This window comes from Microchirus variegatus (assembly GCF_963457635.1).
Source record: "Microchirus variegatus genome assembly, chromosome: 5".
Classification (NCBI taxonomy): domain Eukaryota; kingdom Metazoa; phylum Chordata; class Actinopteri; order Pleuronectiformes; family Soleidae; genus Microchirus; species Microchirus variegatus.
Genome location: NC_139806.1, coordinates 33,421,686 through 33,441,696, shown reverse-complemented (window position 1 = coordinate 33,441,696; position 20,011 = coordinate 33,421,686). Strand labels below are relative to the sequence as shown.

General features: G+C 38.5%; 1 protein-coding gene across 1 annotated transcript in view; it reads right to left on the bottom strand.

The window, feature by feature from the left end:
• The window catches only part of clasp1a (cytoplasmic linker associated protein 1a), a gene marked incomplete at both ends in the record, with an annotated part of 64,005 nt that overhangs the window by 4,221 nt on the left and 39,773 nt on the right, over positions 1-20,011 (bottom strand). Inside the window, 15 exons of the mRNA XM_083889903.1 lie at positions 1-87; positions 2,198-2,326; positions 2,509-2,699; positions 5,510-5,756; positions 7,281-7,428; positions 9,231-9,337; positions 9,731-9,880; positions 11,632-11,775; positions 11,871-11,949; positions 12,610-12,773; positions 13,763-13,826; positions 14,364-14,608; positions 16,315-16,338; positions 17,144-17,247; positions 18,842-18,904. The exon at positions 1-87 is cut by the window's left edge and continues 120 nt beyond it. Of these exons, the coding sequence (XP_083746029.1) occupies positions 1-87; positions 2,198-2,326; positions 2,509-2,699; positions 5,510-5,756; positions 7,281-7,428; positions 9,231-9,337; positions 9,731-9,880; positions 11,632-11,775; positions 11,871-11,949; positions 12,610-12,773; positions 13,763-13,826; positions 14,364-14,608; positions 16,315-16,338; positions 17,144-17,247; positions 18,842-18,904 (1,946 nt within the window). The remainder of the gene's footprint in view (positions 88-2,197; positions 2,327-2,508; positions 2,700-5,509; positions 5,757-7,280; positions 7,429-9,230; positions 9,338-9,730; positions 9,881-11,631; positions 11,776-11,870; positions 11,950-12,609; positions 12,774-13,762; positions 13,827-14,363; positions 14,609-16,314; positions 16,339-17,143; positions 17,248-18,841; positions 18,905-20,011) is intronic.

The following is a 20,011-nucleotide window of genomic DNA, read 5'->3' as shown; positions in this document are numbered from 1 at the left end:
CACAATAGGACACAGCACCTTGATGCACTGCTCCGGGTGGATGGAACCAGCCAAGGTGGCTGCTGCCTCCTCAGCTGCTCTCACCACCTAACAACAGAGAAACATAAACGCCAAGATTATCCTCACAGAGTAGAAACAACTGGCATCAAACACAAATATGTCTCCTTGTAGTAACCTGTAAATATCAATTGAATTTGCTACAAAATTAGGAAAATATAACGAGAAGATAATACATATTTAATGCATTTACAATTACTTGCAGTTGAAAAATATTCCAGTATTTGGGAGAGATGAACACCTGAAAAAGATTCTTAAAGTCTCGAAAGTGTCTTCGAAAATTTTTAAAACAACTGGACATTATGAACATGGTCCAATTCCTCAACCATAATGTTTCAATACTGCCTCCTTCTGGATTTAATCAACCCTGTTCATGAATCTTCATGTATTTTTGTATTGCAAACAAGTTGTTATCCCTGTTGTTTTTGTACATAGTAATTAATTAATTCCATTAAAATGTATTTTTGTATCTACATAAAATAAATGTTGTACCATTTCATGTTTAATTATTATTTTTTTTTACCAAAACTGTCACTATTTGAAGGTATTTACATACCTAACTTGCCTGGTACAGTTCTTTTTCCCCCTCTTAATTTACTCCATATAACTCCTCAGATTTCCCTCTGTTATGCTGAAGGGTCAAAGGTTAGTTAAGCAATTGTTATGGCTCTTATACTGATAACTAGATTGCCTTTTGAAAATAAGTATGTTGTTATGTCCTGCACATGCATTGTGCAGGACAAGTTTGACATGATTGTTTTGTATTACACCTATTATTACATTTTTCACAATGAAAGGTTTCCCAACATTTAAATGTTTGCCGTCTTGGACTCGTTACTCAAAAGTAATATTACATAACATATTATTTGTGCAAAATTCAATTTGCTGTTCTACTTCACATTACTTCTCTGTTACCAGACCCTCTGTATTTGCTTGCTATCCCTTTAAACTAAAGACATCACATGGCCTCTGAGAGAAGGTTAGAAGGATGACAGCTGTTGTGCAAAATGGTTGTAAACCAGAGTTTAGCTTCTAAACATAAAGGATATTAAACTTCTACATATAACAAAAACAATAACACACACTAGAATGTGACCAAAGACATAAAGTTAAGTTATGATTGTTTGATCCAGTTAAAAGCAGCTATGAACATATAAACTGGGGACATTCGGCCTCAAAGTGATATTTCAGGATTTTGGAAGTTTGTTTGTATGATGTCAGAAGTGACAGGAAAATCAGCTATTTTACATTGAGATACAAAGCATTTCTAGATAAAATGCTGCTGCTCTCTCTCTGTGAGATGAGGCAGTAAACATAGTAAGACATTGTAGACTATCGTGTGTAGATTTTATTAGGTGAGCCACTTGTTGAGTGCCTAAAATCTGCTTTCCTTGTGTCCTCACAGGCAGCTATGTTTTCACTGAGCTGTTTCATGCAGGTTTCAGTTTAACGGGTCATGTGTCAATATCTGATAAACCTACACTATCCCTTTAAGAGGCTGCACTATAGGCTTCAAACTTGTAGGACTTTTTTGTAGCATATGAATCTAAGCCTGAGTATGCAGTTGAGATGAAAAGTTCACTGATATACACAAATGATTCAGACTTGACAAACACATTGTTCACTATTTCCCAGGATGAAACTGTTGAGGAAGACCAAAGCTGAATTAATAATGGGTGGGGCTAATTTTTCTGATGATTTGGCAGCTTGGCATAATTGACCTATATTGATACACTACCAATACCTTTGCCAGATTTCATATAAAAATGCTACTGGATTCATACACTATTGGTTACCTGAAAAAGAGAGAATTAACCGCATTGCCTCTCGTATTGTATTGATGCATTTATTATTATTATCTACTCTTTTCGAGTAGGTCTCTCTTTCCTTTGGGGTTAGGGTCAGGGAGGGAATTTGGGGCCATGTTCATGTATGTTTTTTTCTGTTCTAGGTTATACGTCTTGTTAAAATGAACATTTAAAATAAAATATTCCAAAAAACAACAACAACTGTATTTTTTAACACTTGCTAGTATTTGTGTGATTAGGTGTTTACAATTGTTACACTGCTCTCAAGTGGGGGAGAAAAAAAAAAGCAACACATGCAATAGCATAATCCAGTTCTCATGCTGTGTATGTACCTCCTTGTGAGAGTCTTTGTGAGCCTCTAGAGTCTTCATGATGGTCAGCTCAGCGTAGTTTTTGAAGCGGGCGGGCTGGTTCCTTAGGATTTCTTTAAGCACACGCAAGGCCAGAGCTCGGATGGTGTACTGAAGGAACAAATGGGATCGACACTCCATCATTAAAAGTGCACATTCACACTGTAAGCCCACACATAACTTAATTGTCTCAGTTTGCAAACAGCGGTGCTGTGTGACAGTCAGCAGTCTCCACACACATTCAAACTTCCACAGAATCATACACATGGAAGACTCCATTTTTATACACCTACGTCTTTATCACTGAGCGTCTCCAGCAGGAGCAGCAGGATTGTTTTAAAGTGTTCATCCCACACAGCCCGGTTGTCTTCCCGTGTAATCTTCAGCAGCTCCACTAGGGCGCCTTTGCGCTCCTCGGAGCGTTCGTTGTGATTGGACAGCTCTTTTAGCAGGTCGGCGACAAGGTCCGAGTGGTCCTGACCAACTGTTCACCAAGAGAAGAGAATACATTTAAAAAATATACAGCAATTAAATGTTATTGTCAAAAAAATTGCTATTAGGTTATTTTATTTTTTAAGATGAACAACGTATTACATTCCATGAGAGGAAAAGAGCTCTAATTATACTGTTAAGCTAAGAAGATAAGAAATGAATCTCACAAGGTAGTTAACATTTTTGCAGCCAACATTTTAAAAATGTATATGCAGTTTTTAAAAGGAAAGGTGCCATATGTAAGAATGTGGCCAAAAACGGTTACTACATTCAAATTCAAAATACCGAGGTCTTTTAGGTTTCGTTTTCTGTCGTAACTGGCAACCCATGGTTGCTCGGCAGCTGAGGCTCTACGGACTGCAATGGGCGGGGGTAGGTGACGCCACATGCCAAAACATGATTTCAAAACATAAACATGATTTGCAGTCTGCAAAATATTTTTTTTAATGCAAATATTCTGTCTGTACTGTTGTTGTTGGTGAGTTCAGTTTGTTATATGAACATTATTCCTGAGTCTCTGTGACATATTAGGAGGATTTTATGGCCAGTTGCTTTAGATTTATTACATAATGCACCTTTAAATAACATTTCATTTGGCTGTTGGCTTGCCTCATGTTGGACAACCTTACTCATGTCTGTTATTTCTGTGCTCCAGATGCATCCAGTGACCAGAATGTGTGTTACACCAGAGAGCAAACTAGGAATTAGCCTTCTTAAATGTAAAGGTACATTAATAATGATCATAGAGTGATTCAAATAATACTTAGTGCAAAATACTGCTTTAATGAAAACACCGGGATGCTTCAACATTGATTATTTTAACGAATAAAGTACAGTGTAATAAACTGATGGAATGATTTGATCACCTAAGAAAGCAATGTGAAGTGTACCGTTTATTATTCAACTTTGTTACAAATTTAATTTCATCACTACTAGTTGAGCAGTCAAAAATGGGTGCAGGTTCTTGTCAAATTCTTGTAAGGCTTAACTACACTAAAATATTAAAGAATGGTCAAAGAAGAAAACTAAACATTCTCAGGGGAGCTTGCTTTATAGCCACAGGAGAACACAGTAGTTACAGGCGTGCTTGCTTGGTGTGATTTATTTTGTTGCAGACCTGTGAATATCAAAGTATATATTATTAAGATATTAGATTTTTCACAAGACAGATCTTACAACCACCAAAACAATCATTTGAGTGGTTGGGAGTGAAAACCCACCAGTCAGTTCTACACTGAAAGCAAGATGTACTGGACTTAATGAATGTGAGGTGGAAGGAGGTGGAGTTAACAGAATTTAGATGTGAGAGGAGAGTGAATCATGCAAACAAAAAAGACAAAGAGTGATGGACTAAAGATACAGTCAGTAAATGAGTAAGATTCAATCATAAAGAATGGAGGTGAATCTTTCAGATCGTCAGTAAGACAACTCAGGCAGGGAGGCTTCTTTACCAGGAGCTAAGACCTTGGGGAGCATCATCTTGTTTTCACCACTTTCCTGACGTCGGCCTGAATTGAGGTGGGGTAGTGTAGATGGAAGTGGAGGTGGGGAACAGAGGGGAGACAAAGAATGTGATGACACACAAGTGACACACACACACAGTGTTTGTGGTAAATACATATAAAGCAGAGGAAGTCACACCTTGCAAGAATGCTCCGTTAAACTGAGTAACCAGATTAAAAAAAAGTCAAACCATTGATCATGATAATAATAATAATAATAATAATAATAATAATAATAATGAACTAGAAGCACTCAGAGAGCGCAGCCCCCCACAAAATAGTGATAAAAATAGTGAAAGCGGATCACGGCCAAAATTGAATCACTTGTTCCCGGTTATGTTGCTAACAGACAGATATAGTTTGGCATTTTTGAGGTGGAGTTGTATGAGGCACTTACATCCAGTATTACAGCCTTGTGCAAGCTCAGTGAAAATATGGCTATCAATAGGGACAAATTATTGACCTCTGCCAGGAGGTATATGTTTTTGCCGGCGTTTGTTTGTTTGTTTGTTTGTTTGTTTGTTTGTTTGTCTGAAAAACAAATGAAGTATTTTGATCTTAGTAACATCATATCTATCATATATCTATAGATATAAGTTATTGTTCTAAAACCTTAGACCAGTAGGTCAAAAGTTTTAGAACACCCCCATTTTTCCAGTTTTTTATTGAAATTCAAGCCATTCAAGTCCAATGAATAGCTTGAAATGGTACAAAGGTAAGTAGTGAACTGCTAGAGGTTAAAAAAAGTTAAGGTTACCCAAAAAAAAAAGAAGAAAGTCAAGGTGTCAGTGAGTACAGTTTCTCAGAAACTGGGAGAAACAGGAGGTCTGGCAGACCCAAAGCCACAAGAATCAGATGACAAGTTTCTGAGCGTCAACAGCTTGCGTGATAGGCGGCTGAACCTCTTCCTGTCAGAGTTTCTTCCAGTTTCTTAGAGCCTTTTGATGGTGAAGGAAACTGTACACACTGACACCTTGACTCACCATTTTTTTTAACCTCTAGCAGTTCACTACTTACCTTTGTACCATTTCAAGCTATTAATTGGACTTGAATTTCAATAAAAAACTGGTATATGTATATATATATATATATATATATATAAATCTGTAAATTGTAAACATGAATATACATTTAGAACCTCTCTTTCGATGAATTCGGGTAATTTTATTAGTAAGTATAAAATCAAGCAAAAGTTTAAAACACATAAATGTATGGTACTGTATTCTAAGAAATATGCATACAGTACATTGTGAAATTAATTTCATAAATGTCATTTAACTTTATCATTGATTACACTCACATTCGCGAAACTGCTCCACATCATCGTCAAAGACGGCCTCCTTCAGCGCACTCTTGTCATATGTACAGATGGTATCTCCGTAGCCATAATGTGGAAACTCACGACCGCGGGGCCCAGAGAAAGAGCGCGGCGAGGGTGTGTTGAGTAGAGACGTTTTGTTGTCCAGGGCAGTGCGTCCTCCTTCCACCGTGTCCAAGCCTGTCCGAGCGTCAGAGGCAGGGGATGATGCCACTCCTTCTCTCCCAGCCTGTTAAGAAAGCAAGACAGATGGAAGATGTGAGACAACTGATCACAGTTATGATTTTAGTTGCAGCTGTCCAATAAAAATCTGTTTAGAAATGTAACTGGAAAACTGGTTCAGGACGAGTCAGGAGCAGCCTGATGAAGAGTGAACTGATGAAGAGTTGGGGGTGCAAACTTCTCAGGTCATTTCACTGTGACCTTCTGTCTGGATGGAGGTCAAGTACAAATTTATGTAGCACATTTAAAAATAATCCCTGTTGACCCTAAATGCTTTAAATGCTTAAATGTAGTTAAAGGAAGCAAGGAAAGTCATAAAATAAAATGAGTAAAACACAGCAATGTAAACAACACATAAAAACAAACTGCACCCATTAAAATAAGAATAATAAAATAAACCAAATCAGAACTCTTCCACATTCTGAAAAATGCCACGGCCGTGGCTCCCCCTAATTCCATTTCAAAGCTGGGCACAGTTCTTTCCCTTTGCTAAGGATAACAACACTTTATACATTAAAAGTAAATGGGAAAGGAAATCAGGAATTAAGATTTCTGACGAGGCGTTGGGCAGTGTCTGGTCCTTCCAATGGTCAGAGGTGGAAAAAGTACTAAAATATTGTACTCAAGTAAAAGTACCAATACTTTGATGAAATATTACTCAAGTAGAAGTAAAAGAAGTCATCTGAAAATGTAATCAAGTAGAAGTAAAAAGTAGTTCATTTGAAATGTACTTTAAGTAAAATTTACTTAGTTACTTTGCCTGGAGTTTTTTCTCTCGCCTAAAAAAAAATTGCATTTTAAAGCAAATATCACCTTTAAAATATGCAGTAGGAGCTTAAAACACATGGAAGTCATGTAACAGCATGTGGACATGAGCTGTGCAAAGTCTGATGCTGTTGAAGTGAAGCAGAGTAAAGTTACAGAGGTTTTAGTAAAGAGATGTCTCAGCGTTCTCTCTTTTGGCACAGTTTGGCACCATCTGCGCCATTTGAGATTTCTTAGGTACCAAATTATTAAAAACACATTTGTCACTACAGGTCTAAAAAGAACTTGTTTTGAAAAAACTGTAAATGGATGCTCCCTGTACGGTGAGTAATAACAAAATAATAAAGGTGCACATATCCCATGCTGGAGACAATGTGGCTTGACTGTTTCTAACCACTTCCATATTTTCTGGTAATGTCTTTTATTAAATACTTTATGGAAGGGTATTCAGGTTTCTATTTTTAATACTCAAATACCTCTAAGTTTTGATGTTTGTACATGGGCCACGCCCCTTTTTTGGAATATAGGAGTGAAATAAAACTGCTACAATTACTCTTGGTGGCAAGTAAGAAAACAATTACAAGGACCTTGATCCAGCCTTCCCTGGGTGATATTTAGGATAGAAAAATGACCTATCAGCTAAGGATACAAAAGGAGAAATTTTATCTACTCTGGCACAACTGGATCCAATTCATATTATTATTGTATTAAGGTTAGCCAAGTAGAATTATTGAGGAAAAAGTTGGTGTAGTTGAAAATGACTTACTGCGTCATCCCTCTTGCCCTCTCGTCTGATTGGTTCATTCAGGTCCTCCTGGCTACGGTAGCTGAAGCTCTGGATGGCCTCAGTGACACCACGGAGTGAGCTGTAGATCTCTTCAGAGTTCATGTTCTCTGTATCATACTCCATCATACTACCAGACACAAACGCAGACAGAAAAAGACATACATACATACATATAAATATATGAATATATATATATATATATATATATATATATATATATATATATATATATATATATATATATATATATAAACGATATAAGCAAAACATGAGAAGCAGGTACAGAAATATAGCATGAATGCACTGTGATTAGCACTGCTTTGAACAAACAAACGGATGCAATTAGAGAGAGCAAAGCTTAATGTCGGTGAAACAGTAACTGTGTTTCCATCCAAATGTTTACCATTTGAACCATATTTCAGATGATTCCCATAAATCAAGAGTCCCATAGATTTACAAGGTGTAAAAGGAAAGTAATCAAAACTAGGATGTAAGTGATGTAATGTTTGTTAACATTGGTGTGTGGAATTGTCGGGTGATTACTGCTGCATCTATTAATTTCTCGTCATCTACAGTATGCATAATATGCCAGGGTGACGTCTTTTGTAATAAGAATTTGAACACACCCACCAATTAGTGAGAGTGAATTATACTTCTGCATCCTTTACACAGCAGTAGTTAAGTATAGTTGGATGGAAACATAGTATTATACTGTGTTACACTATTATTTCATGTTATTAGAGTTATTAGTGTATTTAGCAGAGAAACTAACATTTAACTAAACTAAAAGGAAATCTGGACTATGCTAAAGGTCTGTCCTCCTTGTAGGCATGATCTCCCATGTTTCACAGCCCACATCATTACCTGGGTGAATATGCTCTGCGTAGGACCCTTAGGGAGGGGGCAGCAGGGGTAGAGTGAGGCGGAGGAGGAGGGGCAGGGGGGTGCTTTGCTAGTCCATCAACACCCCAACCCCATAACCGACTGTTGCAACAGCGCGGCCGAGAGGGAAGGATGGACAGACAGGAGAGAAAGAGTGGGGGGCAAAGTAAATGGAAACCAACATGAGGAGGAGACCATGAGACAAGACAGAGGTGGTGGAGGAGGAGGAGGAAAACAAGTGGGGTGAAAGAGAAGAGACAAAAAAACTAGTCTGAGCTTTAAAGGTTAAGAGAAATAGTTAATTTAGAGGAGAGCAGTGGAAAAGTAGCAGCAGCCCACAAAGTCAGCTTTAAGTAAAACAAGAACAAAAAAGCCCTGCTTTGAATGAGGAGCAGTTTTCCATGTTTTGTAGCCAGAATGAGCGACGACTCTTTTTGGGAGTCCCTACTCGAAAATGACATGCCCAAACTAAATAAAAAAAGAGTAAATCTCTGTAGTTACAAGCTCTATGTGGATTAAGTGGATTACTTGGTATTAAAATAAAGACAACACTTGTGAGATTCCACCAGAGATGTAAAGTTTCACTGTAGATGCCACCGTGTCAGAGTAAATGCACATGGAACACAGCATAAATAAAGGAGTTTTTTCTCACGCCTCAAAAATATTGCATTTTAAAGCAAATATCACCTTCAAACCTGCTGGTTTGATCCATCGTTGTTTTAACTGTGTTTCGTGAACATAAGAATGGTTTATATGAGCTTTTAGCTAAGTTTCTGACCTTTCTGTGGGTATGCAGCATGTCTGTGTTTGTTAAAGTTAGATATGGTTTTATGACGCTGCGCCCGGTACCGGGGGCAACTGTGAAGAAGAGATTAAACAGCAGGCAGTAAATATTGTATTAATCCACATGCTAATAATCTCTCTCTGAGCAACTCACTCAGTGTTAGTCTCCAAATGAGAGCAGTTGACGCCATACAATACACGATTACATCGCAGCCATGCATTAGCAAGTGCTACCGCGTTAAAAGAAGATCGGCAAGGATCTACCTTGGAGAAAGTCCTCCATGGGAGCAGTTTGTTGGAGAGGTTAGGGGGCTGGTTCTGCTGGGAGTGTGGCGCTGTGGTGTCCGTCCGATGGTGTTGCTCGGAGACCCCTAAAAGAAGAGAAAACACTAGTGACATCGCCAACCAATTAAGGCCTCACACAGATGCAGAGTTTTTACTCTCTGTTGGGGATCTGTATGATTGGCATCAGATCCCTAAGCCAACAGGTGTATTCTTATGGTTCTAATGCAGACAGAGGGAAACTATCTGGATTGTTGTGTTGCTAACATATTTTTCTATGTAAAATGTGGTCTCAGAGCTAATCTAATCAGCTCTAACTGGAATTTGGTACCAATGGTAATGGTGTCTTGAGTCTGGCAAGAAGAGAACAACAACAAAAAAAACTTGATCCCATAGTTATATACTTTCAGACCTCATTTGTATCACACAGGTCCTTAATTCAATTTGAGGACCCCGTAACTACTGTGCTGCTTCCTACATACCACACTACTGCTGGTATTGCTGGTGTTCTTCAGGTGGTTGTGTAAAAGCTTGGTGGCTCCATCCTGGAAGGTTTTAGGCAGTGCTCCCAACAGCATGGTAAACTCTGGGGTGTTGAGCTCAAACAAGGATATCAGCACCACCTGAGCAGCCTGCAGGAAGATCAGTGCCACAATTTAGGGTGAGGGACACATTTCCTACTGCAGGAAGATACAGTTCAGACGGTTTCCGTGGTTTCAGAGGAACCTTAACCATGTATTTTACCAGTAAATCTAAAGAATTTTAGTAACATACTAAGTATAAAAAAGTACAAAAGACTACAATATGAATTGCTGTAAATCTGTAAAACCGCAGAAGATCAGTCAAACGGACAAATAACGGCCAAAACTTTTCACAACAGAAACACATGAGGTTGAACAAACGCATTAAAGTTGAGTGATGAAAACTGCATTCAGTGACCAAGACTAATGAAGGACACAACTCTTGAAGTGTACTGGTGTGCGTGCTGTTTATATAGCACTGTTAAGACATGCAAGTTACTCTAGATAAACTTGTGGAAAGTCATGTTTTTTTTTTTAAACTGCTATAAAAACACACCCTTACTAAAGCTAGCTAGTGCACAACACATCATGATATATACGATTTATAATGTGTGATTCAAATGCTGGCAAAAAACACACTGTTAATTGCATGCAGGTATGCAGATGGTTAGAACGAAAAAAGTGTTCGACACACAGAAGTAACAAAATAACACTATAATTGTTGAGCAATTAATCTGGATTAAAGGTACATTCATACAAAGCAGCAAGCCTTTGCTGTACATCAGGAAAAAAAAAAAAACTTTTATGTCTGGTTGCACAACTAGCTTCATCTGCTTGGTGAGTGAACAAATAACAAGGCAAAGACTGACTCGGAGCAGTTATTAGAGCAAAACAGCTGGAGCATTAATGGTAGGGGTGAGTGAAAAAGTTGTCACAGTCCTGAGGGTTGGTGGTTAGGCACCGAGCAGGCAGGGCAGTGCGTGCTTGTCATGTGCTGATTGGCTGCTGGTGCGGGTTCTACCTGCTTACACCTTTCTTCCTGGTTACCCTCAGTGGACAGTAAGGCTGCTGTACTGGACATGTCAGCTAGTTCCTCGCTCACCCAGCTATGAAGGGTCTGGGGCACAGTGGCAGGGCAGAATAGGAATTACAGCATGACACAGGTGCTCCACCAGAATATGGCTAAACTGTACCAGTCTTTTAAAACAGTTTGGCACAGATCATCACAGAGTGGGTCAGTCTTTCAGCATATTTCTACTCAGTCGGGATCATATTAACTATTCTGTACTGGCGCTTGTTTCCAGTCTCACAGAAGTCAGAACCTGATTGGGAGATAGGTGAGGATTTTACTTTGGAAAAACAAACAGAAGGTGAAAGGGGGAGAACTTATGAGGCAAGTCAAACAAGCGGCACCATTGAAAGCCATTCAAGTTTACAACTTATAATAAACCCACCACAGATGGAAACAATGAAATAAAATATGGTGTGGACAATATGGCTGTGGGGAAAATGTTCATTTTGTGGATCTGTTTTGAAAAGGAAAAAAAAATACTTAGAATGAATCCAATTATTATTTTAGTCTGCAAGCATTTAAGCACTTAGTTTAACAATAAGCTTGCTCGCCTTTGTGAGCTGTACCCTTGTTTAAACATTTTGTAAGGCATGATCTTGGTAACTGGTGTTGCATAAAATCCCCCAAAAAACTTTAGGCATGAGATAAAGCATAAGAACACACTTGTGGACCTACAGTTTCTTTACATTACAATAATGACATTGTACCACCGTTATTCTAGAGGAATTCAGTCATGTTAAAGTATGCGTGTATCCAAATAGATTTCCGTTATCATTGAGAGCTGGCCTACCTTCCTGACATCAGAGCTTTTGGGTTCAGTGGTCCAGGTAATGATGCGGGACACAGCCAGACGTGTCTCACTGGAGTTGACAAAGTCTGTTGGGTCCATCTGTCGTGCCAGGGACTCAATGTACTTTAAAATGGCCACCTTCACCTGATGAATCAACAGTCATTTAGTCTTTTTACAACTGCACATTAAACAACCAGAGCTCACCTCTATTAACAATCAGTGTTTCTCATTTGACTTACCTTGAGGTTTGGTGTCTGAGTCTGATCTACGATGAACCTCATCAGAATGTTGAACTGTTGGTCAAATGGAAATGACTCTCTAATATGTGGTCGTGCACACACAGACACACAAACAAACAGAAAGAAAAGAGGTTACATTATTCCTGCTCTATTACACTGTGTAGTGTTTGTTGAGTTAGAAGCTACATTTTACTAATCCTGCTTTCAGACATGCACATAAGCATGTCATGTTCCTGAAATTGTCCAGAGGGGTAGAATGTGAGAATGAAAATGTGTGCAAAAGTCTCTCTGGATGTTTTTCAAAACTTTTCCTGACAGTTTGCTAGAAATATTTCTAGATAACGTCCAAGTGAGATATGAGGCACAGCAGAAGCTTCAGATGAGGGTTAGGGTTAGCCTAACCCTTACACTGACCCAAGCAAATGAGCATTGTCCTGTCATGCATGCTCCACCCCTTTGTGTGAATTTCTGGTCATTCTCCTGCTGTGAATACATTTGACCCAGACAATCTCCAGCTTAATTAACTTGTGAAGGGCAAACTTTAGAATATGCCTTATGCTTAAGAACTCTTTTTTGTGCATTGCTTATCATTGCTAACAAACTCACAAAACACAGGACAATTGCTGATGATTTGATTCCACAATAGGAAACTGGACAAACTAATTCTTAAATAGATTAAAGCGTCTCCTCATCCCCCCGGAAATGCACAGCAGCCTGTTATCTTAGCTGTTTGACAGACCTTGTGATATCCAGAGCCTTCTGGACTTTGGCCTGGACAGAGCCAAGCAGATCTGCCCCCATTTTCTTCAGCAGCTGAGTGAGCAGGACAAACAGCCAGTCCTGCAGGTCCTCCCTGTGAACTGTGACAAAGTCCACAAGCGTCTCCAGGAACATACTGAACACCTGAGGAATCAAGTCAACTTCAATTTCTATTTCACACGTCCTATAATGCATTAAAAAAAAAAAAAATGTCACAAACAATGTCAAAATTCTTCACAAAATACTGTACAAGTGTTGGTACAAAAACAACATACATCAGAGACTAAGATATAAGTGAGTGCTTTTAAAGATTTAAAATGTTTTTGAAGGCTTCATTAGATTGTATGTTCCATGTACTGCAAATGAAAAAGAGTGTCATCCTTTGAGTTAAGCTTGAGGGATGACCAGTACTGACTTGTTGGATGAATTCAGGGATCTTGATGGAGTGTAGGGGGCTATAAGAGCAATAAGGTAAAGGAAAGCCAATCTATGGAATGTTTTATAGACTACCTGAGTTTTAACAACAACAGCTGTGTTCTGCTCATACTATAGGCATTTGAGTTTTGACTGATTCCAATGCACAATGTGAAAGTAAATGACTGGTTTGTCATATGCGATTGTTGCTTAGTAAGAGAAATTAAAAGTTCATATTGTGAGAATGTGAGGTCACCTGGTTATGCAATAAACACAGAACCTACACAAGACTTGCTCTTCACCACCTATAAACAATGTGTAACCAGATATAGATGCCATTTTAGATGGCTGCAATTGGTTAAATGATGTGGGTCATAATATGCACTAATCATTTAAGATATCTTCTCTCCATAGTATTGATCAATATTTCCGTTTATCTATTAATTTATTAGACAACATGGCATAACAATAATCAAACTAGGAGGTCTTGTGGATATTGAAAAAATAAATATATCAATCAATAAAATGAACTGTAAAACACTTACTCTCTGTTGTTAAATCCACAGCAAGGCAGACCATGCAACACAAAACACTCCATTAGTATCAACAGACACAATCAAAAGTACACAATAGGTCATCTGTACACAAGCATGTGGAGAACATGTAGTTACACAAAATGGATAGTCATTTCTTTGGTCAGTCGAGATGATCTTCTATACCTTGCTATGTGGATCTGCAAACATTCTGGTGAAGATCTCACAGAGTCTCTTCAGCTCCACTCGGCTGCAGACAAACGAGAGAAAATAACAAAACAAACAAAAATCAGGGCAGTTGCTAACTTCCATTTACTACACAGTTTCCCTAAATAATCAATATCATTACATGACCTCCCCTTAAAAGAAAGTTTTATCATTTTACTAATCTTGCTGCAAATGTTTTGTTAAATATGTTCTTGTGTATTATTCTGCACAGATTATTCTGTTGATTGTTTTAGCACACTACTCTATCCAAAACTGTTTACATGATCTGTTTGTTATAGGTTGCTGTTTTTATGAGTACTTTAACAATGGTAAGAACTTCCTATGGTAAGAAATTCCTATGCAAAGAAACCCTAACGAAGAGGTGATGCCTCAGATCATCTGTTGTGTATGTGTCTGTCTATGTTCATCTAATTAGCGGCGCTCAGGACAGTGAGTTGAGATGACAGAAGGTTATTTTTTTATAATCCTGTGGGTGAAACCTGATTTAGTAGGCAAGACATCTTCCCTACTGCATCTTTGAGCTTATGACAATGATAGTGTCTCTTGAGTTCAATCACACCTCAGTATTCTTTGGCTCTTGAGGAGGTTCTGCAGACCCATCAGGCCCTCCTTCCTTTCTGACCAGTTGGAGCTGGCGCAGTGGTTGAGGACCTCTGCCACATCCTCCGTTTGGCGCAGATAATGCGGAATGCCTCCGTTTCGTGAACTGTACGAGCGCTCGGAACAAGCGCTTGACGCGTCACTGTTGGCATCGTCATCGGAGTAAATGCCTGGTGATTCGTACCTCCGTCTCAACGGCTTTCGCTACAAAAGAAAACACAACATGAAGAAAATTAAAGATGCAGTACGATACTTTGTTTGTTAGCCAAGTTCTGCAGGGATAGTGTTTGGTCAAATACACTCAGCCATGAGGCAAACATCTTTGACACAAGGTCAATGCAGCTGCATCAGGTAGCCATGCAGTTTTTTTTGCATGGTTCTAATTAATACACAGTGTATCTCATATTTTCTAGTACATGCGTTTCTTTTGACTGAAAGGGTAGATTTGTACATGTACACTAATAATCTATTGCTCGGATAAAAAATGACCAGAATATAAGCCAGTTTAGCAGTGCAAAAAATAATGACTCTAATGTGTGTATGAATAAGGAACTGAAACAATGAGGATCACAACATTAATATATGATATATATGATTAATATGTAAACAAAAAAAATCTTTCTTTCCACCGATGTACTTATCTGAGATGCAATGAACATCAACATTCAGGGAAAAGCAACATACAGTGGTATGCAAAAGTTTGGGCACCCACGTAAATGATTTTGCATGATTTTCCTTTAATCATTGGTTGTTTGGATAAGAAATGTCTGTTATATATCATATAGGAGACAAACACAGTGATATTTGAGAAGTGAAATAAAGTTTATATGATTTACAGAAAGTGTGCAAGAATTATTTAAACAAAATTAGTTTAGGCACCACAAAAGAGACATTTTGTGCATCCTTCTTTTGCAGAAATATCAGCCTCTAAACTCTTCCTATATCTTCCAATTAGAGTCTGGATTCTGGCAGAAGGTATTTTGGACCATTCTTCTTTACAAAACATCTCCAGTTTAGTCAGGTTTGATGGTTTCTGGGCATTGACAGTCCGCTTTAAATCACACCACAAATGTTCAATAGTATTCAGGTCTGGGTACTGAGATGGTCATTCCAGAACGTTGTATTCGTTCCTCTGCATGAATGCCTTGCCTACACTGGCCACACAGCTCCACAGCATGATGGAACCGCCACCAAATACTGTAGGTAGCAAGTGTTTTTCTTGGAATGCTGTGTTCTTTTTCCACCATGCATAACGCCCCTTGTTTTTCCCAAATAACTCTATTTTAGTTGAAACCGAGAGCTTAAATCTCTGAGATAGCTTTCTGTATTTTCCCCTAAACCATGATGTTGAACAATCATTGTTTTCAGGTCATTTGAGAGTTGTTTTGAGGCTCCCATGTTGCCACTCTTCAGAGAAGATGGAAAGAGGAGAAACACTTACAATTGACCTCCTTAAATACCCTTTATCATGATTGGATTCACTTGAGTATGAAGGTCAAGGGTCACTTAAGTTACCTAACCAATTTTGAGTTCCAATAATGGTATTGAAATCAATAAAATGACAAGGATGCCTAAATGTATGCACATGCCTAATTTTGATTCAATAATTCTTGCACACTTTCTGTAAATCATATAAACAAAATCATATTTCACTTCTCAAATATCACTGTGTTTGTCTCCTATATGATATATTCAACTGAGATTTCTTATCCAAACAATCAATGATTTATAAAGGAAAAACATGAAAATGTACAGGGGTGCCCAAACCTTTGCATACAACTGTAAATATAATTTTTTTTCTTTTTTTAAAGGGATTGGGGTGGAGGGGAGCCAAGCTGTGTTATTTTCTCAACTTGATTAGTGCATGACGGCATTGATAACACAAACAATGCATAAAAATGACCAACTACCTTATTCCTGGAGTCTCCTAACAGCTGAAATGGTAACAAAACAACCAGGAGGGAAAAAGGAGAGAGGCGAGTTTTAAAGGAGGAACAAAGAACAAAGACAGTACAGCACTTCAGGGTATACAAGAGGATTTTCCTTTTCCTTTTTTTTTTATCTGTGTGAGAGTTTATGGGTCATGCATATACTGTATATTCTGTTTTAAGGTCAGTATAAAGTGTCCTGCCTTGCACATCTTGAGTCATTTCTACCCCTCTTTTTATGACCATCATGATAATCAGGTCGCCTGGATTTATTTTGATTTTACGGCTGTAGAATTGTCAGAATATCTTCAATGAGTGAGTGCTTCAGCACCTTTTTCCAAGATAACGTTCACTTTCCATATCTGGCAGTTATACAGCCATTTAGGAATATGGTACTGAGAAGCTGACATCCTGAGGGCTACCAAAATTACAAGTATGGTCTTCTACCACTTTATGAGGGTTGCCCGGGGTTCTGTGCAAATCTCAGCTGACATAGGGCATAAGGCGGTGTACACCCTGGAGAGATAGCCAGCCCATATTTTTTTTAATTTTCTAGATATCACAAAGGGCCTAGGAGTTACAGTAATGAGAAGTATGCATGCAGAATCCAGTCTGTGACGACAGGATTGGTAATGGAAGGGTTAAACATGGTGGGTTCAAGAAGTCACCACACAACACAGGTTGATATCTGTGTCCCGGTGTTTGGACTGCTTTATAATTGAAACTATGTAAGAATTGAAAACCTTGCATTGTGCTTTCTGTACAAATATTAACACAAATGTTCATGTATCTGCCGAAGTCAAGAGCTTACCAGAGCATCTGCAACAGCTGCCTCCACGTCAGTACCAGTATTTAAGATCCTCATTGCATTGACTGATGCTGAGATTCTTGCTTGATGAATCAAACCGTACCGGTCTGGACAGGAAGTGGGGGAAACAAAAAGGTAAAGGAAACAAACATTATGACAAGTGAAGCATTGCAACACAGTTAAGTCGTCACTGCAACTTACCAGACAACAGTTTAAGCAAAGTAACATCACACAGCTTATAAAGAGTGCGACTATTTCCTTAAGACAGATCAGGAAATTTAGTATCCAACCACCAAAGGCAAGAATGAAAACATTACAAAAAACACAAGTACAGGATGACCAGGCCATTGAACAAAAAGCACAGGAATGAACTAGCTATACCACTTTCCCTGGGGGAGACCACCAACACCAACACCAACACCAACACACCCTAAACCTAACCCAACAAAACACCTTAACACTCAAACTCCCGGAAATCATGTACCTACTGGAAATACCATAGCGGTCATTTTGACCGTTCATACTTAATTTCCATGTGATTTTAATAATCAAAGTACAAAGGCAAAATAAACAGATACGTCATGTGAATAAAAGGTGATAGTAAGTTATATGAGGAAGCAAAATGTGTTGCTGACGAACAGAAATTGCATTTGCATCTTTACGCATGGGGGAAGCTCTCTTCTGATGTCAACCAGGCTTGTTTTACTTGGCTTGTAATGTGTTTGCCAACTCAAGTGAAGTAAAAAAGTTAAAAGTAGTGTTGTCTCTGCCCTTTCCTGTGTAAGACTCCACCAATTCATTCCAACTCCTCACAGTCTCCGAGCCTCTGACCTGGCCTCGCGTCTCGTCTCTTCCCAGCTATGGCGCACGCCGAACACCATTCACCATGGGTCTAGTATCGATATCAGCAGCGAGCCAGAACTTGATGCCAAATGTGTCTGGTTTGTTGGAGATGTATTGGATGAAGCTGAATTTTGACACCGGGTTCATAGCAGACGCGCACTGTGGGGCCCGTCTGGCTGTTTTTTTGATTGAGTGAATCATTAAGACTTTGGTCGATTCATATAGACATTGAAGATTAGCATAAATAAATCAATTAGCAGTAGTCGCGGTGACGTCTTCAAGGGGCGCGGTCAGCATCAAAAAGTAGAAATGTTACATCATTTATAACGCATACGGTCAAATTGACTGCTATGGTAATTGAAGGGAGACGTGACCGGAACTTTGTTTTTGCGTTTTGTTGTTTTAATAATCTAACATTGTTAAAACAATAAATACACATATTTAGCAAAAGTCAGGGACCCATGGTCTCGTATGTTTCAGTCAAAACCCTTGGTAGTTGGGTTAGGGTTAGGGTAAGCACAAAAAAAAGATGACAGATGATTTAATAAAAAAAAAAAAAAGTACAACACAATAAAAGTGGCAACAAATGAAGCCAATACTCATAGCCAATATGAAGAAGGTAATGCACTGAAAATGGTAATGTTTACACAAGCAGATGTTTTTTTCCCCCTTAACATGTCAGTTTTTTATTTGCTTCGATAACGACATAAAATGCAATGATTGTATAATGTAACGATGGATGTTTCCTACAGTAACATCATTGCATGCTGGTGCAGTAGGCATTATTGCCTCTGAGATAAAGGTACGTAATTTAAAGGGGAACCGAGAGGAGTGATGCGTTCTGATCATGCAGGTCACCTGACTGGCCGTGTGGTTCGGCTGTGGAGAGAGCACTGGTTGAACGGGAGTGACGTCGGGAGGCTGCAGGGGACAGGAGAGGTGGGCAACGTATAGACCAAGGGGTTAGTCACGTGCACAGAAACACACGCACACACACACACACACACACAGGTTTAACACCAAAGACACCATTTACCCACTGCTGACATCACACATCACTGTCCTTCTGCTTTTATATTTGTGTACCTTTTTCAATAGAATCGTATGATTTGGGTTGACATTTTATTTATAACTTTTAACTGTTTTTAATTGAAATCAAAATGAATAAGATGTACTCTTCAGTCTCTTACTAGAAGTATAAAAGAGGCCTCCCACTATGTTTATGCAAATGCTTGTTGCAGTGTAGTCAAGACAACACTAACAAGACCAAAACCCTACATATTTAGTGAACTTGTTTTGGTTTTTCTCTTGACTCGGACTCCAGTCACTAAAATTCTTTGTCAAGAGCAGATGAAAGATAAAAAGAATCACTACACTTGTTTCAGATGTTAATGAGAACATATACATATCTTAAATACTTTATAAATGAGACCAAATGAATGCATTAAGGTGGAACTCAGGATATCAAATCTTTAGGTAACAGTCTAATAATCTCACATGAGCCAGCTGTGGGTCATGACCTAGTCTCTGAGAATGAATGATCTAGTGTACGCTGATCTTGGTTTTGTTTATGTTGTCTCGACTATGGGTAGATAAAAACATCCTGTCTCAGCTGTCCAAACTGTTATAATTTACAAATTAACAGCTTGAGGACCTACAGAGAAAAACATCTCTATCTCTGCTTTGTTTCAGACAGCACAGCTTTACAGTCCCATGTATCACTCAATCATTTTGGTGTTCACAATATTTGTGTATAGATGCATAAAAGTTTTAACACATCTACATGTGTAGGTGGACTCCACTACTGCTAGACTGAGTTAATTCTAAGTTAAAGTCGGCTGTTCCCTGATGTCCCCCTACTTTTTCCATTTCCATCATAAAAGATAATGAAAGCAATTTTATCTCATTATTTAATAATTATGCATCATCAAATGCGCTATTCTGAAAGAAAAAAAAGATCATTGATAAATGTTTTGTAAATTAATTGTAGCTCTCAGAGTTGTAATAGAATCATGAGATACGGAGAGA